This window comes from Colobus angolensis, unplaced genomic scaffold, assembly GCF_000951035.1.
Source record: "Colobus angolensis palliatus isolate OR3802 unplaced genomic scaffold, Cang.pa_1.0 Scaffold317, whole genome shotgun sequence".
NCBI lineage: Eukaryota > Metazoa > Chordata > Mammalia > Primates > Cercopithecidae > Colobus > Colobus angolensis.
In genome coordinates this window covers 494,699-521,074 of record NW_012116455.1, presented here as the reverse complement: position 1 = coordinate 521,074, position 26,376 = coordinate 494,699, and the positions used below count along the sequence as shown (strand labels likewise).

The 26,376-nt window shown below is 43.6% G+C and overlaps 1 protein-coding gene across 1 annotated transcript in view; it reads left to right on the top strand.

The window, feature by feature from the left end:
- BCL9 (B-cell CLL/lymphoma 9) overlaps positions 1–25,872 on the top strand; it is an 89,512-nt gene extending 63,640 nt beyond the window's left edge. Inside the window, exons 2-10 of the mRNA XM_011951251.1 lie at positions 4,425–4,559; positions 6,450–6,532; positions 11,259–11,570; positions 12,551–12,867; positions 14,099–14,288; positions 15,471–15,570; positions 18,470–20,711; positions 21,918–22,178; positions 23,500–25,872. Coding sequence (XP_011806641.1) covers positions 11,518–11,570; positions 12,551–12,867; positions 14,099–14,288; positions 15,471–15,570; positions 18,470–20,711; positions 21,918–22,178; positions 23,500–24,617 — 4,281 coding nt within the window. The 5' untranslated portion in view covers positions 4,425–4,559; positions 6,450–6,532; positions 11,259–11,517 and the 3' untranslated portion in view covers positions 24,618–25,872. The remainder of the gene's footprint in view (positions 1–4,424; positions 4,560–6,449; positions 6,533–11,258; positions 11,571–12,550; positions 12,868–14,098; positions 14,289–15,470; positions 15,571–18,469; positions 20,712–21,917; positions 22,179–23,499) is intronic.
- Positions 25,873–26,376: the final 504 nt, after the last annotated feature.

Here is a 26,376-nt window from a genome sequence, read left to right as displayed (position 1 = left end):
GGGGAAGGACCGTAGCCGGGGGTAGTGGGGGCCGGGTCCGCGTCCGCGTGTTTTGAGCCGGTTTGGGGGCAGGGGTAGCCACAGCCACGAAGAGCGGGGTGGAGGGGGGCAGAAAAGGGGCGGGGGCCAGGGTTGCAGGTTTAGTGAGACGAGTCTGGAGGAACCCGTGGGGGGAGGTGGGGGTGCTTCACGGGCGGTGGGGAGAGAGGGGAGCATCTCTTTTTTTCAGAGGTTGTGTCCCAAGCAGTGCTTGGAGAGGTTAAACCAGGAGAGTGAGCACGGTCCCAGGGTCTTGGGATGCAGGGGTGTTGGAGGGGCGAGCTGGAGAGCTAAATAAGGGAATTGGGATTGAGTTTGATGGGGTCTGTAAGACCCCTGAGATGGAGAGAGGTAAAGCCGACTTTACAGGCCAGTGACTTGTTGAAGGGTAGAGGGAGGTGGAAGGTAGGGAGAATGTATGAGTAGTTAAGGGCCGAGGCAGGTGAGTTGGTGATGTCTAGGTCACTGAGTCATTGTGGGGGTCGTGGGACACACCAGTGATTTCCAAAGTGGAGCCCTAGTAACCGGCTTTTGAAAGTTGCAGAAACTATTAAGATGTCACTGATTTAGTGTTGGGTGAGCCTGGTGAAATGGAGATACCCTAAGTAAAACAACAGCAGGGTTGGTTATTATGTCCAGAGGGAAGGAGAGGGAGGGGCCAGAGGCCTATATTAGAATTGCTGGGGGCCTTATGGGAAGGCTACCAAGCATAAAGGAGGGGGCCAGAAATCTGTCCTCCCAACAGGTCTGAAGGAGGGGGAAGGAAGGATGGGTTTTTAGTGATAGGAGAGACTTAGAGCCTACATTGGAGTCCAACTGGGGACTAATAAAGTTACTAGATAAGTTAGAGAAATGGACCTAAGTATCTCGTAGTAGAGAGTCTGTAAGATGGGATAGAATTGATGCAAAATTTGACTCTGGTTACAGCAAACATAGGTAAATCCCTGGCAGTGATTTCAGTGGGGAAATGACTGTCTATGTAAAGAGTTACATTTTGGTCAGTGATGGGTATTGCAGTATTAGTTAGTTATCACTTGATATATTCAGGAATTAAATGTTCGTTTTTGGGGCAGAGATTTGGACTCGTGCACTGAGCAAAGTGATGAATTAGAACTAACAGACAGTAAGGATAAATTGTAAAATCATTGAGAGATGGGAGGAGGGGGCAAAAGGATGTTGGAGGTAAGACTCATGTGGGTTTAGAACCTTTGTGGAAATTGTGCAACATGATTGTCTTGTTTTGTGTTTTTTACTGAATACTAGTGATTGGAAAGTTTCAGCAAGGAAGAGATGTTTGTGTGAATAGCGTAATGGCCCTACATAAAAATTTAAGAAAGACCTCCTTATTCACTATTGAAAAACACCCAAACTATTAAAGACAGAGATGGGTTTATAAGAGGAGCTGTTAGTTAAATGGCATAAGGATGCTTTGAGAAATGAAGATTCCATTAGTTGTTTGAGGGTTTGGATAAAAAGAGAAATTGTATTTTATTTTATTTATTTATTTTTTGAGATGGAATCTCGCTCTTTTTCCCAGGCTGGAGTTCAGTGGTTTAATCTTGGCTCACTGCAACCTCTGCCTCCCAGGTTCAAGTGATTCTCCTGCCTCAGCCTCCCAAGTAGCTGGGATTACAGTCACACGCCACCATGTCCAGCTAATTTTTGTATTTTTAGTAGAGATGGGGTTTCGCCGTGTTGGCCAGGGTGGTCTTGAGCTCCTGACTTCTGGTGATTCACCCACCTCAGCCTTCCAAAGTGCTGAGATTACAGGTGTGAGCCACCGCACCTGGCTAGAATTTTTGTCTTTTTTTGAGATGGAGTCTCCCTCTGTAGCCCAGGCTGGAGTGCAGTGGCACGATCTCGGCTCACTGCAACCTCCGCCTCCCCATCCCGTTCAAGCAGTTCTCCTGCCTCAGCCTCCACAGTAGCTGGGATTACAGGCATGCGCCACCATGCCCAGCTAATTTTTAAATTTTTAGTAGAGACGAAGTTTCACCATGTTGGCCAGGCTGGTATGGAACTCCTGACCTCATGATTCACCTGCCTCCACCTCCCAAAGTGTTGGGATTTCAGGCGTGAGCCATTGCGCATGGCCTAGGAGAGAAATTTTAATGTAAATTTGAGAAAAGTTGAGATGAGGGATGGGAGTATGAGATTTGGAAGTTTTATGACTTAGAGATTTGGAATTGAACCGTTAAAATATTTTGTTAATAACCATGTAGAATATAAGATGATAATGATTTCAAAAGAGATGGTAGATAGACAGGGAGGTCATTGGCTAAAAGATAAAAGAACAGTTTCCATAGAGTTCTCTTTGTATAAGGTAAGTGTATGTCACTTGGCTCCTCAGAAGTGTCTGCTTCTGTGAATAAAAAGAAAATGCTCTCTGGTTTGTGGGGAAAAAGAATACAGATGTTTCACAAGCATTATAATCAACTAAATGTTTGTTCATGGTGACTTGGTACAGTAATTAGAGCCTTAGTTGTAGAATCAGGAAGTTCATTCTCCCATTGACTTATGTGTGACTTTGAACAAATCCCTTATATTTCTCATATTTCTCCAGTTCTCCCATCTACAAAGTAGTAAGACCACCTGACCTAACCACTCATAATGGCGTTTCTGCCTGACAGGTTAGTGCCTAACTGCAAAGTGCTCTGGATATCTCTTAGGATGAGAGATTATGTAGCCCAACTCTTCCAATTTCTGTAAAACTACTATCTAACTAACAGACCAAATTCAGCTTTGGTAATGTGCTTTATCAAGGAACAAAAAGGAGTATCTTGTACATCTGTCTTGTTCTGTTGTTTGGGTTTTTGTTTTATATTAGTTTTGAAAGGTAATGCCTCTCTCCCTTTAGTGGCAAGACAATAATAGTGATGCCAATTGTAGAAATGTAAGCAAAGGTCCCCATGGGAGAGTAGGAAGGTAGATGCTGTGAGTGCTAACCTGGGCTACGCCAACCCCAAATGTCTGTGGCCTTGGATATGTTTCCTGGCTTCCTGGCAGCTTAATTTTCTTCAGCTATGAAATAGTGTTGGTGGAATAACTTCTCTTCCTGCCTTGGTGAAGATTACTTGCTCTAGATCAGGGTTTTTTGTTTGATTTTTTTTTTTTTTTTAATTGAGACGGAGTCTTGCTCTGTCGCCCAGGCTGGAGTGCAGTTGCACGATCTCAGCTCACTGCAACCTCTGCCTCCTGGGTTCAAGCAATTCCCCTGCCTCAGCCTCCTGAGTAGCTGGGATTACAGGCACACGCCACCATGCCTAGCTAATTTTTGTAATTTTTTTTTTTTTTTTTTTAGTGGAGACTGGGTTTTCACCATGTTGGCTAGGCTGGTCTCGAACTCCTGACCTTGTGATCCACCTGCCTTGGCCTCCCAAAGTGTTGGGATTACAGGCTTGAGCCACCGTGCCCGGCCAGTTCAGGGGTTCTTAACCTTATAATGTCCCATGTACTCCTTTGGCAATCTAGTGAAACATAGGACTCCCTTCTGAGGATGTTTTTTAAATGCACAAAATAAAATACATTGAATTATAAATGAAATGGAAACAGTCATCAGAATATTAATTGTAACATGTTTCTTTATAACACATTATTAAATAATAAAATACAGCCGCAGGTCTAATGAGACTGTAATTTTTGAAGTAGTGTATGTATTATACCAAGATATCTGCAACAAAACTATGTGACATGAAAATGTCTTGTGGTTTCTGTTGGTGACAAGGTCACAGAATTGCTAATGCTATCAGGGATGGTTACTTCCATTCATCTTTGAAGGCCATGCTAATTATTACTTAGAGGTTAGTCAAAATGAACATCTTAGCTTTCCCCAGGAATTTCATAAACATCTTCCCCTCCCCCAAGTCTATCCACAGACCTCTTGGGAGTCAGTGGGATCCCAAGTTAAGAACTCTTACCCTAGACCAACTGATTTTTGAAAGTTATATTATCTCATGGCCTGTTGCATTTTAGGCTTTGCAGTGTTTTTTAGCATCTCCACCATGCTAAGAACAGGAGCACAGAGAAGACATGAAACAAAAGTCCATTTCACAACCTGTGGTGACTGTTTTTGGTTGTGGAAAATGTTAAAAACAATGATTAAAATGAGGCTTTTGTATATGGTGGCTTTTGCTTTTCTAAGCTCCCAGTCATCCATTAGCATGGTTAGGCCTCAGTGGGATCGAGATGGGCTGCAGTGACCCTATCTTGGACTTCTTGTATTTTGAGTTTTAGTGGTTTTGCCTTCTCCATTTTTGACCTAATTGTTTTCTTACTGTTTCTTCTTCCAAGGATTGCTTTGGCTGCAGAGCATTGGGGAATGGGTGGTTTTCCTTGGAATCAGTATGAATTGAGGTACGAACTTTACTTTTTCCTTATCCCTATAGGACTGAATGTGGGACCAGTTGGTGTCATTCCGCTTTGACCTAAACATTCCCATCTGATTGGGCGGTAGAGATCATTTTTGGAAAGTTCTTCCCTGTCCTGATGTAGAAGAAATAGCAAATTGGACATATTGAAAGGTAAAGAACATCCTGATAAGTCAGTTACTTTTGTGATTTAGTCTGAATATGTTGGATTTTTGTTTCTGTTTCCGTAGGGCCTCTTGTAAGTTAAAACTACATTTATTCATTATTCTAAGAATTCTCAAGGCAAAAATCATCAAACTAAATGCAAGTCAAAAATATAAGAGCAATTATCTTGCACCTTTCTGTGAGCAGGGACTTGTGCAGTAACTCATTTCATAGGGCCAAGGATAAAGGCAGGTGGTGAGAAGTTAAACAGGTATTTATCATGTCATCTTTAGTTTGTGTGAATGCAAGGTAAAGGTAGCAATACAAGAAGCCCCAAGCTCATTATAATACATGGATCAAGCAGCATTAATTGAGTTTCTACCAGGTATCAGGTGCTGAGAGGAGGAATGACAGTGCCCTCAGGGAGTTCCGTGTCTACACAGACAGTTTTGTGTTATAATAGTATTGTGATTATAATGCCGGGGGCCGTGGAGGACATGCAGAGGAGAGTTAGTAATCAAGGAGAGTTTCACAGAGAAGGGGCATCTGTGCTGAAATAATATTCTGGGTAGCCATTATTCCAGATGGTGATAGTTGAAATTCATTTTTGAATGCTTGAATTTTGTCAGAAATCTTTAGCTTGATATAAAATTTTATTTGCTTAAAGTTAGCTATTAAAAGGTGACAGAGGTGTTTTTACCCCACGAGTACTAAAATGTACATTAATATTTTGCTTGGACTAAGGTTTTCTCTACATGCCCATTGCATAGTTTACTTTTCTCCACATGTTGGGGAAAGATTGGTTTTTCCTATTGTGTACTTTTTCTGAGAGGAAGCTTTTTAGTAGTCGGTATGCCAGAAGTTAAGAATGAGCTAGGAATGGAATCCTGAGGCCTTTTAGTTCCACATTCTAAGTTTGATACTATGCCTTTTATGGAGTAGTGGTCATAGCATAGAAATGAAATTTGTTAAAGATGACATCGTTCTAATAAACTGGACTTCTTAGAGCAGGGAAATGGGGAAGCATCACTGGAAGAGTTGAAATTGGAATCATAGAGGTGATTCTGAGCTTGGTTAGATTAATTTGTGAATTTACTTAAACAACTTGATGGCATGCCTCTCTAGGAATCCTTTTAAAGATTCCTAAATAATTTAGCCCTAAGACAGTCTGCAACTTACTTCTCCCTTGCTATTTCAAAACTGTAAATTCTGGGCAAAGAGGGAGGCTCAGTGTCGTAATTCTAGTTTATAAGGACTAATGGTGGAAATTGTTCTGCTTGGCCAGTACTTAGTGTTTTATTGACTTAGCCAGCTCAATTCAGTACCACACGTTGCACACAGTAGGCACTGAATAAAAGGAAGTCATCTGGTCACGTTATTCAGCTCTTAAGTTCCCCCAAAAGTGTATGAAAATAAATGTTCTTGCTGGATGTAGAGTTATGGTTGAGAGTAGGGAGAACTGAATGATCTTCACTTTGTAAGTTCAGAGACGTATCTGGAATTTTGTCTCTTCTCACCTTTACAGTCAGCTTTCAAATCTCTGTACTAATAAGGAATGGGAAGAAGCAAAATTATGAGGGGTTTCTTTTTACTACATTTCCAGAATTCTAAAAAGTAGAAAACTTGATTTGCACTTTGTATTTCTCCAGCCTCTGAAAATAAAATGTGCTGTTGGGAAGGAGGAAAAGCCACATGAGCCTTGAACTGGCTACAGATCAGATATAACCCTTTAAAAATTGGGAGTTGATTCTATTTGTGTGGGGGATGACAGCTTCCTCTGAAACTGATATTCTGGAATAAATAAGAAACTTGTTTTTCTCTTAAGATAGTCATTGACAAATTGACGTTTTTGATTTTTTAAAAAATCTGCTTAGGACTTTTTTTTTTTTTCTCTTCTAGACGAGGGTCATCTTTGAGAAGGGGGTTCCTGGACTCCTCACCTCCAGGATGAGCACTGCAGTGTCGTGACCCTTGGGGTTTTGGTGAGTACACTGATGGCTGATAGCACTGGAGCACATGCCTGACTTAGAAGAACGAGCTTAAGGAAAAACTTCAGCTTTTATTTAACGATTTTTTTTCTTTACATCACCCAATTTAACGATTTTTTTTTCTTTACATCACCCAACCCTCACCCCACCACCTCCACCCAGCCCCTGCCCTTGGTCACCACCACCATTTTACTGTCTGCTTCTACTGCCAACTTTTTAAGATTCCACATATAAGTGAGATCATGTGGCATTTGTCTGTCTGTGCCTGGCTCATTTCACTTAACCTACTGTCTCCAAGTTCATCTACATTGTTGCAAATGACAGGATTTCCTTCTTTTTAAAGGCTGAATAGTATTGCATTGTGCATATATACCACATTTTCTTTATCCATTCCTCTGTTGATGGATACTTAGTTCCCTGTCTTAGTTATTGTAAATAATGCTGCAGTGAACATGGGAGGGCAAGTATCACTTCCACATACTGATTTCATTTCCTTTGGAGAACACAACAAATTTTTTTTTAAGCAAATACCATCTGCTAGGCACTGTAGTAATTGCTGGGTATACAGAGATGAATAAGTCAGTTATGGTCCCTACCTTCATGGAGCTTGTGGTCTAATTGGAGAGATGAATGTTACACAGATGATCACATAAATTGCCCATATAATTACAAAGCATGAAACATGTTGAAAAACCCTAGATGCTTTAAAAAGAATGTAATATAAAATTTCATGTAGATTGATGGCATTAAGGGATTATTTCTCCTCTGAAAAGGAAACACTTAAGCCAAGACTTCATTCATTCAACAAAACTATTCAAACTTGATATGGGAAAGTTGAAGTTTAGGGAGAGAGGTGTCAACAATGACTTCCAAATTTCTGGCATGAGCAACTGGGTGGATAAAGGAGCCATTTATTAAGATATGGAAAACTGAAGGAAAAAGGTTTTAGGAGGAAGGCTATATACAGAATCGAAGAATTCATATTTGATCCTGTTAAGTTTGAGACATCCAGGGAGATGTCAAGCAGGTAGATGTATATACAGATCTGCTGGACTGGACCTGTGAATTTGGGAGTTGTTGTCATGGAGGGAACTTAGAGCATGAGAAGAGAAGATGACTCAGAGTAGAGTCCAGAGGAGCTCTAAAGTTTAGAGATCAGGTGAAAAAGAGGCCTGCAAAGGAAGCAGCTGAAGAAGGCCTGGAGAGATGGGAGGAAGGCTAGGAAAATGAGGTGTTACGGAAACCAGGAGAGGAGTTACAAGAACGAAGTGAGCAACTGGCAGAATCTAAGAGATGGAGTAAGATGAGATGAGAAGAGTGGCCAGTGGTGACCTTAACAAAAATAGTGGTCGCTATGATCTCGGGGTGGAAGTTGGTTTAAAATGATTAAAGGATGAAGTGAACACTGTGTCTTGTCAACTCTGTGCAGAAATTTGGCTCTGAAGGGTAATAGAATGCTAGACCTGGGTTTTATTTTGCTTTTTTTTTTTTTTGCACTGGAAGATTCTACAGCCTGTCTGAATGCTGATTGGAAAGATCCAATAGACAGAGGGGATGGTCAGAGGGGAGAATGATAGCTCTCAGAAGGCTGGAAGGGATAGGCCTAGTTCACCTGTGGCTGGACTGACTTGGGAGAAAGTGGGCTATTTTTTTGTTTCAGTAATAGAAAAGAAAGAGGAGATAGCTATTGATGAAAATTGGTTTGTGTATTTACTAGTAAGAACTTTCTGCCTGGCAACATCTCTTCTTATTAAGTACTGGGCAAGTCCAGGTATTGGGAGTGGGAAGGAAGGAAGGAAATGTGGTACCTAGGAGATGTAGAAGGTATTTTGAAATGGATTCAGGCATGATAAGCCAGCGTGCTCGCTAGAGAGTAGTAGTAGTCATAGTGATACTTAACACTGGAGTGCTTACATTATACTGCTGAGCACTTTGTATGAACTAGCTCACCTTGCCCACCAAGGCTCTACTTTGACAGGCACTACAGTGATGAGGAGCACAGACTTTGGGGCTGGAGTGACCAGAGTGCTGGTTAAAGGCCCACTCTACCATTTACTAGGGTGTGAGCTTGGGCAGGTTACTTAACATTGCAGAGCCCGTTTTCTCATCTCTAAAATAGAAATAGTAGTGGCACCTGCCTCCTGGGGTTTTTGTGACTGTGTTAACATGTTTGTACAGTACTCAGAACAATGCATGGCACATAGTAAAAATTTTAAGTTTTAATTTAAGAATAGAAGAGGAAAACATCATATAAGTGCATCTAAGGTGTTTGGAGATATAGTTATGTTGGGGAAAGAAAAAATCTCTCTGGCTATAATGATTCTATGGAAGATCCTTTCCAGTCCTTAAAGGTTAAACAGTTGAACGCTAACCTCCTGAAGAGCCTAATTTTATTCTTTGGAACTATATGTTTGGCAGATTTTTTGCTCAGTCGTTTTGATCATCAGAAAGGCTAAAAGTAGGGATAACTTTTTTCCTTGGATTGGGGATTGAAAAACCTAGATTTTGATCCCAGTCACTGGGTGAGCCCACATGCTTATTTCAAACTCCATGCTGTCTCTCCCTCCATAAAGTAATGGGAAGGAAGATGGCTTCAAGGAAGGAGCCAGGGTCTGAGAGCAGTGACTGGAAACCTGGAAGAAACCATTCACACCCCATGTGCTCCATTCATTCATCTCTAAAATGGCTGTCAATCAAAGTCAGGCAAATTGTGAGAAAATGAAACTGTATGTAGAAGTACTTTGAAAATAAAAGTGTTTTATATTCACAGCATTATTATTAGAAATAATCTTTGCTACCAGCTCATCATAAATGCTTGGCAGATTAATGAGGTGATTTGATAATTGTAATGTTTTGAGTTTCTTTGGAAGACGTGTGTAACACAGATGGCAGGTGTTCCTGTTATGGGAGAACCTGAAAAAGTCACAGAGGATCTAACTACATTCTTAGTACATCATGCTGAGTATTATAGAAAAACAAAAGAACTTTAAAATAAGGTTCTTGTCTTCTAAGAACATAGTCTTAACAGGGTGATAAAATCCACACCTAGGATTATTCAGTATGACATGTGATGGAGTGCTAGAAGCAGACAGAAAGTACTAGAAGAAGTTATGGAGGGGGACTATATAGGTGGTAACTGCTTTTCTTTTCCTGAGGTAAATGTTTTCTGATGGCTTTGTCCATGCAAGATTCATTTTCTACTTCTATTTTCCCAGTGATTTCTAATGTTCATTGAGAGGTTACAAAATGGTTTATGATTATATATGACAAACTTGACAACCACAATCCATTTCTTAGTCTAAACCAAAAAAAAAAAAAAAAAAGCTGGAAGATGATGGGTAATAAAAATAGAACCTTAAATATAATCAAGACCAAAATGTTTTTTAACATGCTCTCTCCTGAGGTCGGCATAGAAACATTCATAATGTTTTCATTCTAGTTCTTTTTCCTGACTTTTTTATTTAAAAAGGAAAAAATTTAATTGGATGTACTCAGAACTTCCATAAATTTCTTTCACTGTCCCAAGTAAAATAGCTGGGACTATTGCAGATTTCTAATTGAATAAATAGACCTTTAACGTGTGACAGTGATCACAGTGCTACAACCTGGGATATAGCTGATCCTCCCAATTTTAGCCCAGTCTCCATTCTCTCGAAGTACATGTAAGCTGCAGCACCTGAGCTGTTTCTAACTCCCTTTGGTTCTGTAGTCACTAGTCCTGCACCTAATAATCTCCTGCTTCATTGCTATACTTTGTCAGTAAGATACCAGGAGCTGGAAGGGGGTTGATAAGGGGATAGTGGTTACAAGAAAACCATAATGGAATTGCCCTGAGAGGGAGCAGGGATTTAAAGTATGTCTTGGTTTTACCTGAATTCGTCTAGGCTTCCCTAAATAAAGGACTTTCTCATTTGTTCTCTAGCTAGGTTTGGGAATATTTTCTTGACCTTTATGCTTCAAATTAGCCTTGCAAATTGGCTCAAAAAATATCTTAGCCTTCAAAGATGTTCTTTTACTTTCAGAATTATGGATCATTCTCCCATGCTTACCCATGCCTGCAGTCCCTGTCATTAAGCAGTGAGAACACGAGACACATACTCGGCATAATTTAATAGAAAGATCATGGAAATCAGGGGGCAGAACTGATTGTATTTGGTGTTGGCTCAATATTTGATTTCAGAAGTACCTCCTTTTAAGTCCCCCCACCCCCAAGGCCCTGAGAGTATAAACGTAGATTAATTTGCATCATGGTTTGAAATTGGGGGTTGTTTCATTTCAGTGCTGTTGTTTGCCATCAGAACTGAAACACCAGATAGTCACTATGGATCTGTGGTATCGAGGGATTTCAAAGCATTGTTTTGAAAAAAGAAAGACACAAGTTTTTGAGGGTTTTGTATTCAAAACTACAGAAATGTAAGGGAGAATACATAGCTAAAGAGAAAACTGCCTTTCTCACCCTGCTCACCCTTGCCTGGTCCATGCTACTTGGGTGGGAGGCTTGCATGCTTGACAGGAAGTCCTAGTCACCCTCCAGCTGGTGTGGCCCCTGAGCATTTGTCCACAATGGGAGCATCACCCTTTCCTTTCACCCTGATGGAAGTGGAGGCATGGTCTAGCTGCTTCGCTGAGTTGGCTAGTGCTTTTACCTTGATCCTGTTGTAAGGGTGTTTTATGTCTCTGTTTTTGCTCCCAACTTTTTTTGGGTGGCCTTTTCCTGTAGTGTGCCCTGGAGATGCGAGATTTTCCTTTGGCAGCAGGAGGTACGCACCCGGAGAATGCTGGAGCTGCAAGGGGAAAGGACCCACTTCCACAGCAGAGAAAAACAAAGAGGAAAAAGGCATACAGGCAGCCAGCGCTAAGGAACGCACCCAGCAAGCAGTGGGCCAGTGCCACTGCCCCCAGCAGCTGTTTCTGCTGCAACCCGAGAGCAACTCGGTGAGCCTGTCCTGTTTGTGACTGCAAGCTCAGGATTTCAATCAATGCATTCCAGTAACCCTAAAGTGAGGAACTCTCCATCAGGAAACACACAGAGGTAAGGGCTAGGGCCGCTTCCTGCAGCCCCTTGGGGATGCCATAGTCACACCATGAACACTTGTTGGTGAAACAGTATGTTGAATTAGAAGTAAATGAAACCCAAATGGGAAAGGAAGAGAAAATAGACTAGTAAGTAGTAATATAAGAGTAAGCAGGATACAGTGTAGATAATGTTAGAGTTTTCCTTTGTTATTCTTCTGTTCATCATTCCCTGACCTCTCCACCCACCTCCCTGCCAAAGCACAAACAAAAGGACCATAGAGACCAACCAGTACAATCTGCCCAGGTTGGCAAACAGGGAAACTGAGGCCTGGAATGGTGAGGAGGCCTGACGCCTTAGAACCAAAACATTATTCCCCGGACTCCCACTGTGACGCTTTTTCCTCTGTTTCCCAGTACTTAAACTGTTACTCTAAAAGAATTTTGTCCTCCCTCCCTGAGGGCAGCGGTTGGTTTATCTGCTTTGGTGGAATACTGCTTGTTGCGGGGGATTAGTATCCTGGAGGATTTCCCTAACCTGACAGTCACCAGCTCCCATGCTCTTTGGGACCTGCTTGCATTTTCCATCAGGGAACTGAGGCTCTCCTACAGCTGTTCTTGTCATCAGCCTGGGGCTGGGTCGTATTTTGATCTTAACGATGCCTGTTTGTTTACTCTGAGCTAGTCTTAGTGTAAGAGTCACTTCTTTATGTACATAGAAACCGTTGTCCTTTATTGACAGAAGCCCTGGAGATGGGTCCCCATGTGACTCTAGGGTTCCTGAAACCTGGCAGGCCACTCTGCTTGATCCTCCTCTCTACTGATAGCTCTGAGATGGGATCGGGGTGGCGGGAGCAAGCAAATGGCTGAGGTGAATCATGGGGTGGTTATTTTAGTCCTAAGGGTTTCCTTGACCCCCAGTAGAAACTGCTTCTCCCTAATTTGTGCTGACCAGTTGTATCTGGTGTCTGATCTTCCTTTGTTATTTGTTTCTTTTAGTAGCCCTAAGTCAAAGCAGGAGGTGATGGTCCGTCCCCCTACAGTGATGTCCCCATCTGGAAACCCCCAGCTGGATTCCAAATTCTCCAATCAGGGTAAACAGGGGGGCTCAGCCAGCCAATCCCAGCCATCCCCCTGTGACTCCAAGAGTGGGGGCCATACCCCTAAAGCACTCCCTGGCCCAGGTGGGAGCATGGGGCTGAAGAATGGGGCTGGAAATGGTGCCAAGGGCAAGGGGAAAAGGGAGCGAAGTATTTCCGCCGACTCCTTTGATCAGAGAGATCCTGGGACTCCAAACGATGACTCTGACATTAAAGGTATGTCTATAAGATCTTTGAGACTCAGAGGGAAGTAGGTATTCCTGAGGGAAGTCCTCTGACATTCGACAGAGGCAAGAGAGCCTAGTATCAGACAAGTGGGGAGAGTAGGTATCAGATGCAGGAGTTCTCACAGTTTATGATGGAACTATTTCTTCTCATTTTGTTACTAGCTGAAGAATTGTTTGGAACCTCCTAGTTGAGGAGTTCTTGCCCTTAAGGATGCAGTGATTTAGGGGTTATGGTAGGATGTTTCACAGGCCTAACCCTGTTTGTACACATGTTTCTGGCCTCTGTGCTGTTTGTACTTTAGTTTCAAGCCAGTCACTCTAGTTTGTCTGTGCCAGCGGCCCCCACTGGGACAGTTTTTCTGGTATCCCCTTCTCTTCTCCATCAGAGCAATCTTCAAAGGCTTGGGTCTTGTATTCTCTAGTTGCCATTTTGCCAGATTTGCAGACACAAGAGGAAGCCTTCATGGCCCTGGCAGTAGTCCAGATTTGTTACAGCTGATTTTAGTGTAGCAAGAATGAGTGGCTACCAGATGTGTAGAGATTTGGCAGGTACCAAAATGGAGTGAGCCAAGAAGGGTATGGGACCAACAGCTGTGGTTTTAGGCTTTTTTCCTCCTAGTATAAGACCAAAAGTCTTAACTGTAGGCCAGAACATGAAGTTAGTATTCAAGGAATGGAAGTATGATTTTCCAACCCAAATTAGAAATGAAAACCTGGGTGATTGTTTCTCTTCCCTTCCTCCCCTCTTCCCTCAAGTGTTTTGGCAGGCCTGCTATAAGTGCTAGCACTATGCTGGGTGGCCATGGTCAGCAAGATAGATACAGCTGTTGTCCTCAAAGATTTGAATGCACCTAGAAAGCTGATTATTAGACAGTTACAGTAAAAGATGATAAATGCTGAAATAAGAGAAGTTAGAGGGCTGCGAGATCCATCCCCAGTGAAGTCTAGGAGGTTTCAAAAAGGTTACCAGGAAGAAGGGACATTTATGCTGATATATGAAGGAGGTATAATAGAGAGGTAAGGAAGTGGGGGAAGACTGCTCTGTGATTAGTCATTTGAGAGAGAAGAGTATTTGAAATTTTATGAGTAGAAGAGGTTTCCTCTTAGCAAGGTGGTACTTCCTTGAAATTCTCAAGGTTGGTTTGTGTTGTGATGCTATAAATGCTGGCAGAAGAAAGGAAATTGTATTCTTTCTATGACGAGTCATTTTATTCTTTTAGAATGTAATTCTGCTGACCACATAAAGTCCCAGGATTCCCAGCACACACCACACTCGATGACCCCATCAAATGCTACAGCCCCCAGGTCTTCCACCCCCTCCCATGGCCAAACTACTGCCCCAGAGCCCACACCTGCTCAGAAGACTCCAGCCAAAGTGGTGTATGTGTTTTCTACTGAGATGGCCAATAAGTAAGTTGATGGCTGTGTCTTGCTGTTGGGCAGGGCTTGTCTGGGGACCTAAGTTCTTATTCCCACTGCAGATTGATCTTTTATTATCACCTAAAGTTAACAGTACAGAAAGAGATAAAACATAAAACCTCCCCAACCCAAACTCCCCCAGAGGCAACCACTGATAATATATCCTTTGCTTCCCTTTCAGAAATTTTTCATGCTTGTACAGATATACTTATATACCTCTTTTTGTTTTTTTGAGATGGTATCTGTCTCTGTTGCCTAGGCTGGAGTACAGTGGCGATCTCAGCTCACTGCAACCTCCACTTCCTGGGATCAAGCAATTCTTCTGCCTCAGCCTCCTGATTAGCTGGGATTACAGGAATCCATCACCACGCCCAGCTAATTTTTTGTATTTTTTAGTAGAGATGGGGTTTCACCATGTTGGCCAGGCTGGTCTTGAACTCCTGGCCTCAGGTGATCTGCCTGCCTCAGCCTCCCAAAATGCTGGGATTACAGGCATGAGCCACCGCACCTGGCCATATATACCTCTTTTTATAGAAGAAATTGATTGCACAATACACACTTTTCTGCAACCTACCTGTTATTATTTTCTAAACAACACAAGTAATTAATGTCCATTCTAGAAAAATTAGAAAGTATAACTAAAAATTAGTATCTCTGGAATTCACAGAGATAACTACTGTAAACATTTTTATATATAAATTTTCAGTGGATGGATGAATCAATTTTTATTTATCAGAACTCTGATTATACCCTACATATGGTTTTCTGACTTGTTTTTCACGTAAGATAAAACGTGAATCTTAACAGCCTTAAACTGTCACTAGGTATTGTACGATCTTATCTTCCCCTTTCTTGGGTTGGGATTTTGAACTCAGATTCTCTATAAAATGCCTACCACAGTGGATTGGTTTCAGGAGAAAATCTTGGTTTTTGTTTTTTAATGCCTCTTTTGGGATTTGCTGATGGCTGTCTTTTAATTTTAGAATTTTGATGGTAAGTGGTAAACCTAAATAATGAAACATATTTGTCTTGATTTCTTCTTAAACATTTGTGGTGGTTCTTTATATTCCTTCTTCTCCCTTACAAGTTTATTGTGGGGTTAAAGTGCTTTGGAATTGCAGTTAGTGAAATAGAAACAAGTTCTAGTTTGTGCTGTCTCTTCCGTCTTTGCAGAGCTGCAGAAGCTGTTTTGAAGGGCCAGGTTGAAACTATCGTCTCTTTCCACATCCAGAACGTTTCTAACAGCAAGACAGAGAGAAGCACAGCCCCTCTGGTATGTTGTTTCAGAAACCGAGTAATGGTTTAATGATTCTACAGTGACTGCAAAGGAAAGGAGGTGGTGAATTTAATTGATAGGAAGGTAGTCTTGATGGTATGAGCTGTGTTCTTGGCATTTAACCTAATTCTGACATTGTGGGGCATTAGGCATATCATACTATACTAGCCTTTTCTATGAGAAAGATGAATTGCTAGGGAGAAGAAGATGCAAACTAAAAGAGGACCTACAAAGATATCTTTGGGTTTCCTTCATGTAATCATCTCTGGGAAAATCTAAATTCAGATCTGTGTACAGAGCAGGTTTTTTAAAAATAACACTCTTGAGCTAGTTGGATAACAAAGAACAGAAAAAAAGCAACAACTAAAACTTCTGGAGTACATGATGACAATATCATAATCAGAGCCTCATCAACTTTCAAAGTGATTCATATTTATTTCAAAGTGGTAAGACCATTGAATGCTTTTAATTGCTTGATATTTGTAAAATTATAATAAATGTTAGTCTGTTTTCTATCTGGATCTTAAGCACCTGCTATAAACTCCATTAGAAAAAGCATACAGTGGATGTAGTTTACCAAATTGAACCAAAAGATATTTCTTGTATCTGGCATCGTCAAGCCATTGCACCAAATGCTATGGGAGATACTAAGAGGTTCAAGACACAGTCCCTGCTTTCAGGGAGCATGAAATCTAATACTGGGATGAGTCTTTTTTTTTTTTGAGACGGAGTCTTGCTGTGTCACCCAGGACGGAATGCAGTGGTGCTATCTTGGCTCACTGCAAGCTCTGCCTCCCAGGTTCACGCTATTTTCCTGCCTCAGCCTCCCAAGTAGCTGGGACTACGGGTGCCCGCCACCACGCCTGGCTAATTTTTTGTACTTTTTAGTAGAGACGGGGTTTCACCGTGTTAGCCAGGATGGTCTCGATCTCCTGACCTTGGGATCCGCCTGCCTTGGCCTCCAAAAGTGCTGGGATTACAGGCGTGAGCCACCGCGCCGGGCCCTTGACATGAGTCTTAAACATGGGAAAAGTTAATTGACAATAAATGATCAAAGTGACAATTCAAGATAAAATAGGTGGCATCTTTCCTATTTTGTGTATCAGGAAAGTCTCCATCTTTGTAGACATAAGCAGAGCTTAGGCCTTCCTAAACTTAGAAAAGGAATTTCACATTCCCCATGCATCTTGACTACTCAAGGGTAGAAGATGCATACAATTATATTTAAAATGCGTATTGTCCTGGAATTAATATGGTACAGTGCAGCTGAAGCCAACCTTTTATTGACTTAATGATAGTTCTTAATATCTACACCTTAATACTACACCTACACCTTCTCTGGTACTAAAATCAGGAAAGGAGTTAAGGAAGGAATTGGGAATAATCCATCGTTCCCCATCTAAATGTTTTCTGCTGTCATGGTTTCCTTATATGAAATCAGTACCCACCCACAACAAACGAAACCTGACCAACAAAACCAAACTTAAAATGGCACTAGAAGGAAAATCAAGGTGACCTCTACACTCCAGTTAGGAGTTGTGGACATGAAATATACTTTTGACTATATAGAATCATATAAGATTCAGCCGATCTTACTCACACAACTCGATACCTACAGACAGAAGTGCATGGGTACCTCCAAATCCAACATTTATATATGTATTCACAGAATATAAGTACTCAAAGATATGTTTTCATGTATATATAACACAAATTGTTCATATGCAGAGGTACATATAATTATTTATTTACATATTTGCACACAGGTAAACATTCCAGAGAGTAGGTGAGGAGGTAAGAGCCTGAAGGGTTTGGAAATATGGACTGGATTAAGTGAACAAGTAGGAGCAAATGAACACGAAAAAAGGATCTGGAGAAAGGCCTTTGGTGAAAGGTCTCTGAGACAGAGTTTGTAGATCAAGCCCTTCTGTTTGTCAGTGCCCTCTTACATTTCAGCAGTGCTATTGGTTTAGACCCAGAACATGTACATCCCTCTTCCAAACATTCAAGGTGTCCATGTCAGCTATTGTAGGTGAGTGTGCTCCTACCCTGGACTTATATAGCATTGGTACTTAATAAATAATAATAAGGCAATCATCCAGCATGTTATAAAAGGGCAGTCTACTGTCTACTGGAAAGAACAGTTCAAGAGACACCGTAAGCTAGATAGCCTCAGATTTCTCCACAGAAGCTTCCTGTCTGCAGATTATCTCACTACAGTTAATGTACAAATTCTTCAGTTAATGTACAAATATGGAATCAGTGATCACAAACCAAAAACAGAAACCGGAGATGTCAGACCCCCTGGAAACTCCAGGAGGGGAGCGCCTCAGTAGTCACCCTGCCAGAGGAGATGTTGAAATGGAGCAGCCTTACCCGCTTCCTCGGTTGGTAGAGTACAGAGCTGCAAGTGACTTACGCTTTCTCTTTCAGATGGCAACATCAGGCCTTTTGATTGACAATGAGAAGTCTACATACCCAGTTATACTTTCAGGGAAAAGAAAAAGGTGTTAGGTACAGCCTCCCACATACCAAGAAACTAATCTCTCTCTGAATCAGAAACACATAGTAGACATGTGATATCAAACCTGTTCCTCAAAATAGATACTGAAATGTATTCACTTTGGCAGAGTGGCTCTCCCCTGGCATACTTTTAAAGTTATTGAAACCTAATCTTCAGCACGGGAAAGAGGATGCCATTTGACAGTAAGTTTAAAAAAAAAAAAAAATCCAAATGTCTCCTTGCCCAAAAGAGGGTTGTACGTGAGCAATTTCTACAGCCATTGTCAGTTAGATTTATGTGACTGGGTACAATTCCTTTATAACATATCTTGCGCTTTTAATTGCCCTTCTGTTCAGTTTACCAGTGATTTTTAAAATATTTGTTTGTCTTCAGAACACACAGATATCTGCGCTTCGGAATGATCCGAAACCTCTCCCACAACAGCCCCCAGCTCCAGCCAACCAGGACCAGAATTCTTCCCAGAATACCAGACTGCAGCCAACTCCACCCATTCCGGCACCAGCACCCAAGCCTGCCGCACCCCCACGTCCCCTGGACCGGGAGAGTCCTGGGGTAGAAAACAAACTGATTCCTTCTGTAGGAAGTCCTGCCAGCTCCACTCCACTGCCCCCAGATGGTACTGGGCCCAACTCAACGCCCAACAATCGGGCAGTGACCCCCGTCTCCCAGGGGAGCAATAGCTCTTCAGCAGATCCCAAAGCCCCTCCACCTCCACCAGTGTCCAGTGGCGAGCCCCCCACACTGGGAGAGAATCCCGATGGCCTATCTCAGGAGCAGCTGGAGCACCGGGAGCGCTCCTTACAAACTCTCAGAGATATCCAGCGCATGCTTTTTCCTGATGAGAAAGAATTCACAGGAGCACAAAGTGGGGGACCCCAGCAGAATCCTGGGGTATTAGATGGGCCTCAGAAAAAACCAGAAGGGCCAATACAGGCCATGATGGCCCAATCCCAAAGCCTAGGTAAGGGACCTGGGCCCCGGACAGACGTGGGAGCTCCATTTGGCCCTCAAGGACATAGAGATGTGCCCTTTTCTCCAGATGAAATGGTTCCACCTTCTCTGAACTCCCAGTCTGGGACCATAGGACCCGACCACCTCGACCATATGACTCCCGAGCAGATAGCGTGGCTGAAACTGCAGCAGGAGTTTTATGAAGAGAAGAGGAGGAAGCAGGAACAAGTAGTTGTCCAGCAATGTTCCCTCCAGGACATGATGGTCCATCAGCACGGGCCTCGGGGAGTGGTCCGAGGGCCCCCCCCTCCATACCAGATGACCCCTAGTGAAGGCTGGGCACCTGGGGGTGCAGAGCCATTTTCTGATGGTATCAACATGCCACATTCTCTGCCCCCGAGGGGCATGGCTCCCCACCCTAACATGCCAGGGAGCCAGATGCGCCTCCCTGGATTTGCAGGCATGATAAACTCTGAAATGGAAGGGCCAAATGTCCCCAACCCTGCATCTAGACCAGGTCTTTCTGGAGTCAGTTGGCCAGATGATGTGCCAAAAATCCCAGATGGTCGAAATTTTCCTCCTGGCCAGGGTGTCTTCAGCGGTCCCGGCCGAGGGGAACGCTTCCCAAACCCCCAAGGATTGTCTGAAGAGATGTTTCAGCAGCAGCTGGCAGAGAAACAGCTGGGTCTCCCCCCAGGGATGGCCATGGAAGGCATCAGGCCCAGCATGGAGATGAACAGGATGATTGCAGGTTCCCAGCGCCACATGGAGCCTGGGAATAACCCCATTTTCCCTCGAATACCAGTTGAGGGCCCTCTGAGTCCTTCTAGGGGTGACTTTCCAAAAGGAATGCCCCCACAGATGGGCCCTGGTCGGGAACTTGAGTTTGGGATGGTTCCCAGTGGGATGAAGGGAGATGTCAATCTAAATGTCAACATGGGATCCAACTCTCAGATGATACCTCAGAAGATGAGAGAGGCTGGGGCGGGCCCTGAGGAGATGCTGAAATTACGCCCAGGTGGCTCAGACATGCTGCCTGCTCAGCAGAAGATGGTGCCACTGCCATTTGGTGAGCACCCCCAGCAGGAGTATGGCATGGGTCCCAGACCATTCCTTCCCATGTCTCAGGGTCCAGGCAGCAACAGTGGCTTGCGGAATCTCAGAGAACCAATTGGGCCCGACCAAAGGACTAACAGCCGGCTCAGTCATATGCCACCACTACCTCTCAACCCTTCCAGTAACCCCACCAGCCTCAACACAGCTCCTCCAGTTCAGCGCAGCCTGGGGCGGAAGCCCCTGGATATATCTGTGGCAGGCAGCCAGGTGCATTCCCCAGGCATTAACCCTCTGAAGTCTCCCACGATGCACCAAGTCCAGTCACCAATGCTGGGCTCGCCCTCGGGGAACCTCAAGTCGCCCCAGACTCCATCGCAGCTGGCAGGCATGCTGGCGGGCCCAGCTGCTGCTGCTTCCATTAAGTCCCCCCCTGTTTTGGGGTCTGCTGCTGCTTCACCTGTCCACCTCAAGTCTCCATCACTTCCTGCCCCATCACCTGGATGGACCTCTTCTCCAAAACCTCCCCTTCAGAGTCCTGGGATCCCTCCAAACCATAAAGCACCCCTCACCATGGCCTCCCCAGCCATGCTGGGAAATGTAGAGTCAGGTCAGTATGCTTGCATCCTCACAGTTACACCTTGTAGTTGGAGACGGCTAGAGCCTGATACAGTTACTTTAAAAAAACTGAAGAAAACTGGTGTGTTGAGTACACCTCTGGCAGTCTTTGTTGAAATGGCCGTATTTGTGGCAAGGTGCATAATCAGTGTTTCCATGGGGTTATGCAGAAGTGCCCAATCTCAGCAAAAAATTATGTGTGTCAGAGGGACTGTTAAAAGGAAGAGGGAAATGGGGAATATGTGTTGGGTTCCCAGAATAATTTACATTCGCACAATGAACAGATGCAATAAAATGTCTTAACAGTGGATGACTGTGGCTTCTTTAAATACTGGACCCACTGCAAGCGGCTGCCCTTGAATAGAGATTCTGGGTATAATCCTAAACAGAGACAGGGGAAGCTGCTGTAAGACTTGTGTGGTTCTTGTAAATACCTGTTGACCACAAAACCTTCTCCTTAGTAGACCACAGTTTTCACAGATCAGGTACAATTTAGGAGGATTTTCTTCCTGGGAGAGATTCTTGCTGATGATGATGGTTTTGTGAGTGGGACTCGAGGTGGTCAGTGGAAGTAGCGCCAAGGTGTAAATACTAGGTTGGCGCTGTCTCCACCTGAGAAAGACTAGAATCAGAGCAAGACAGAAGATTTATCCTACCAAGCTAAAGTGTCTCTCCGTGGAGTAGCAGTTCACTGAAGCAGTACAGTGGAACAGCCCCCTCGGACCTTTTTGGTTCAAACATCTTGGTTGTGGAAATTAATCAAGAATGCGTGTAGGGTGATGCGTTAGTACCTGGGGCTATATCACTAGTCTGGCTTCATGGCATACTAATACCTGAGTCGAATTCTGAACTGTGATTGGCAAGGGAAAGAGATCCACTTATTTCACATTCTATTCAGTGAAATGGTTGTCTGTAAACCATATTTTCCCCAAGCTTGAACTAATATTTCTAACACATTCTGGTGTGTTTGTCTTCACATCTGCTGATCCGTCATGTCACCTCCATATCACGCCGCGGTCTCCCTCTGCACTCACACAGAGCTTGACTAGAAGATTGATGATTTGTGTCTGGGGTCTAATAACACTGTCCTGTTCATCTGTTTCATTCCTGGCCTTGCTAGTTCATAATCATAGGGCCCAATACCCTTCAAAAGGAATCTAATTCCCTGCCTGTTTTGTTTTATTTTGCTTCCTTTTAGGTGGCCCCCCACCTCCTACAGCCAGCCAGCCTGCCTCTGTGAATATCCCTGGAAGTCTTCCCTCTAGTACACCTTATACCATGCCTCCAGAGCCAACCCTTTCCCAGAACCCACTCTCTATTATGATGTCTCGAATGTCCAAGTTTGCAATGCCCAGTTCCACCCCGTTATACCATGATGCCATCAAGACTGTGGCCAGCTCAGATGACGACTCCCCTCCAGCTCGTTCTCCCAACTTGCCATCAATGAATAATATGCCAGGTAAGAAATCAGAAAGGCAGGTTGTGGAGTGAGTGCTAGACCAAAGAGAAACCTCTTGAAGCGTTTTCTCAATGGCTGTACACCTGAGTAGGTGGAAGTTCAACAAGTAGAAAAAATCTTCCATCTAAGGTAGTTTCAGTAGAATGAAAGTGTCTTGACTAGAGGAAGATAATTTCTTACTAGCTTGATTCCTTATTTGTAAGAAAGCAGGTTTCTTTATAGTTCTGATGCTTCTGTGTACCTGGATGGTTTTGAGGGTTTGTTGTTTTTGTTTTTTTCTCTTTGGGTCCTCATGTAGCAATATAGAGAGCCGTTTCTAACAGGCTGATTGGAATGTCTTTAGTTCTCAAGTACTTTTTTCTGGAAGAGCAGCCTCAAACCACAAGTAGCCACAGGATTTCAGACAGTGGAAAGCTCCTATTTCCTAGAAAAGCCCCCCTTTTTTTTTTAAGGACTAGGGCGATAATAAAATCCTTCACTTCCCCAGACATTCGGTACACCTTCATTCCTTATACCCACCCCTCATCTCGACCCCTGCCACCTAACTAATAGAAAATGATCAGGATGGTGAAAGCGATCAGCAAAGAGACCATGAGTTTTCAGCCATGAGTTTCTGGTTCCAATTCTATTCTGATTGTTATGAATGCTATGTATTTATCAGTAACTCTAATTAACCAGGTTAGTACATGTACCAGGAAGAGCATAAGCCTCATACCACACTCGGTGATAATTCCACAGAGAGACCAAATACTTCAGTGTCCCAGGGACTGTATTAGAATATGTTACTTTCCTTTTCTATTAAAAGTTATTTCTTGAACATTTCATGTAATCTCGAGTTTTAAATGCTTTCTCTGTAAGGCACTATAAAATAATGCCAAATGCCAATTAAAAATGACCTGTTGATAGTTTGTTATGATTCCTGATCATTGGGATTGTAGTACTGATTTCTCCAAAAGGACTGTACTTGAGTCATTCAGGCAAATTGTTTTCTTCTGTGTTAAATGTCTCCAATGAGGAAGACGAAACTCATTTATGTGCTAATTTATAACTTTTCACACATGAGAATTTCTCCCTTGCTATCTTCTACACACTCTTAAATCACAGAGTTTAAGACTCAATAATACATTGTCCTGTAGAGCTCTTGGTTTGTATGTCCCCAGATGTATTATGATCTTACTGATGGCGGGGATTGGGTGTTGTGTGTGTTCCCAGCATTGTACTATGCGCATTGGATGCACAATAATTTTTTTGTTAATTTATTGTAGTTTTTCTGAGTTGATTTTTGGTTAAGTTGATTCCTTTGATATCTTTATTTTTCTAGGAATGGGCATTAATACACAGAATCCTCGAATTTCAGGTCCAAACCCCGTGGTTCCGATGCCAACCCTCAGCCCGATGGGAATGACCCAGCCACTTTCTCACTCCAATCAGATGCCCTCTCCAAATGCCATGGGACCCAACATACCTCCTCATGGGGTCCCAATGGGGCCTGGCTTGATGTCACACAATCCTATCATGGGGCATGGGTCCCAGGAGCCACCGATGGTACCTCAAGGACGGATGGGCTTCCCCCAGGGCTTCCCTCCAGTACAGTCTCCCCCACAGCAGGTTCCATTCCCTCACAATGGCCCCAGTGGTGGGCAGGGCAGCTTCCCAGGAGGGATGGGTTTCCCGGGAGAAGGCCCCCTTGGCCGTCCCAGCAACCTGCCCCAAAGTTCAGCAGATGCAGCACTTTGCAAGCCTGGAGGCCCTGGGGGTCCTGACTCCTTCACTGTCCTGGGGAACAGCATGCCTTCAGTGTTTACAGACCCAGATCTGCAGGAGGTCATCCGACCTGGAGCCACCGGAATTCCTGAGTTTGATCTGTCCCGCATTATTCCATCTGAGAAGCCCAGCCAGACGCTGCAATATTTCCCTCGAGGGGAAGTTCCAGGCCGTAAACAGCCCCAGGGTCCTGGACCGGGGTTTTCACACATGCAGGGGATGATGGGCGAACAAGCCCCCAGAATGGGACTAGCATTACCTGGCATGGGAGGTCCAGGGCCAGTGGGAACTCCAGACATCCCTCTTGGTACAGCTCCATCCATGCCAGGTCACAACCCCATGAGACCACCAGCCTTTCTCCAACAAGGCATGATGGGACCTCACCATCGGATGATGTCACCAGCACAATCTACAATGCCCGGCCAGCCCACCCTGATGAGCAATCCAGCCGCTGCCGTGGGCATGATTCCTGGCAAGGATCGGGGGCCTGCCGGGCTCTATACCCACCCTGGGCCTGTGGGCTCTCCAGGCATGATGATGTCCATGCAGGGCATGATGGGACCCCAACAGAACATCATGATCCCTCCGCAGATGAGGCCCCGGGGCATGGCTGCTGATGTGGGCATGGGTGGATTTAGCCAAGGACCTGGCAACCCAGGAAACATGATGTTTTAAGCTGCTAAGATTGGATGTGCCGATCCTTGTCAAGATGAGATTCCAGGTCCTGAGAGCTGCTTTGAGGGAGTTCCAGGAGTACTTACTATTGGTCATGCAATAGGAGAACAGAGACCTGAGGGCTGCTTTGGGGGAGGGGGGAACTTGAGAATGTATGGATTTACCTGAAAACAAATTATTCATTTAATCAACAGGTGTGTTTTTTTTAAGATTTATTTTTTAAAAATTATTTTTGTGGACTTGGGTATCCATGATGGCACCTACTTTTGGGAATCTGTAGCTGTGCTTTGAGAATTGCCATCGGTCATGTGTTGCACCGTTCTCTGTATGTTTACGTCCTTTGGACTGGCTTCTCCCAGGATTCTTTTCTGTTTTTGTTCTTTTGATTTGGGCTTTATTTTTTTTGTGTGTACTGTACTATATTGTAAAAGGGATTTTAGCAGAGACTTTAGTCTTTGGGGCAAGAGGAGAACAGGAATGCTGGGCTGTTTACTTTAGGTGGAGAATCCATCTTCAGACCTTTGGACTATTTTCTTTCAACTCCAGTGTATAGAAAAACCAAACAGCGACCTCAGAGCAGAGTATTAATGAAAAGCACAAAAAAAGGAACTAAGTTCAGCGAGGGGTGGGGGGAGGGGGGAGATTTTTCTTTTGAAAAAATAATGACTCTTAGGACATTTGTTTTTCAGTTCAAGTGCTCTTCAGCACTGTCTGTCTCCCAATATACCAACCCACTGGCACATTTTTCTCGTTTTCTCTCTCCCATTTTGCTCTGTCTCCTCAGTTAAGTGTTTCCTTCCCTTGTGCCCCCCGCTGGTGACCCTCTGCTTCCCTCTCTCTTTCCCTTTGGCAGCTGCAATACACAGTGTTATTTTGGGGAAATAAATCTAGCAAAGCCTCGCCTTCCGTGCCGAGCGTCCTCCTGGCTCCGGGAGGGAGAGGTCTGTCCTTGGGATGCTCTCTGGTCTTTTTTTTCCCCTAAGTCTTTCTCTTCCCCATCATACCCTTCCCTGCCCACCTTGTTTTCTGTTCTCCTTTTATTAGGAATTCCCAAGTGAATTTTATTAATGTGGGAGTGGAACAGATGCTAAAAGCTATCCAGGATTTTATTTGTTTGTTTTAAATTTTGTGGTTCCTTCCCTTTCCTCCCCCTCCCATGCGTAAGACGTTCTGTGTAACCTCCATTAAATTTGGTACAAAACCACTCGCCAGAGCTGTGGTGTCAGAAAAATAAAATATATTGTTTCTTACAAAATTGAACTGCCTTTTTTGTTCATTTGGATTCCTGATTGTTTAGTACTGGGCATACTGGTTGCCATGTGACCCAGAGGCGTAAACTCTTTGTATTGGAGTTGATCAATAAGGTGATGGTTAGGGAAAGCAAATAAAAGTACCTTCTCAAAGCATATTCCATGCTGTTAAGGAATAACTACTCATATAGGTTTATTCTGTACTGTTCCTATCTCAGTCATGAAATCCTAGTTATAAGCGGAAGAGCAACCCTGGTCCCACTGCTGAACTTTACCTCTAGGGCAATTAATGGTCTTCATTAGGAATGTTTGTGAGAGCCAGTTTAGTGGTATGAAGTAATTAAGAAGGCCAAAGGTTGTATAGTTATTTGAATAAGCTATGAGGTGTCCCTGGGTCTTGTTAAGGTAGAATATTATTACCATACCTGCAAATTATGGGTTTCCACAGTCCGTGGGTTTCCGTGGTCCTTCCTGGCTCCCCACCTCCCCCTCATCTCCATCACCTCTGC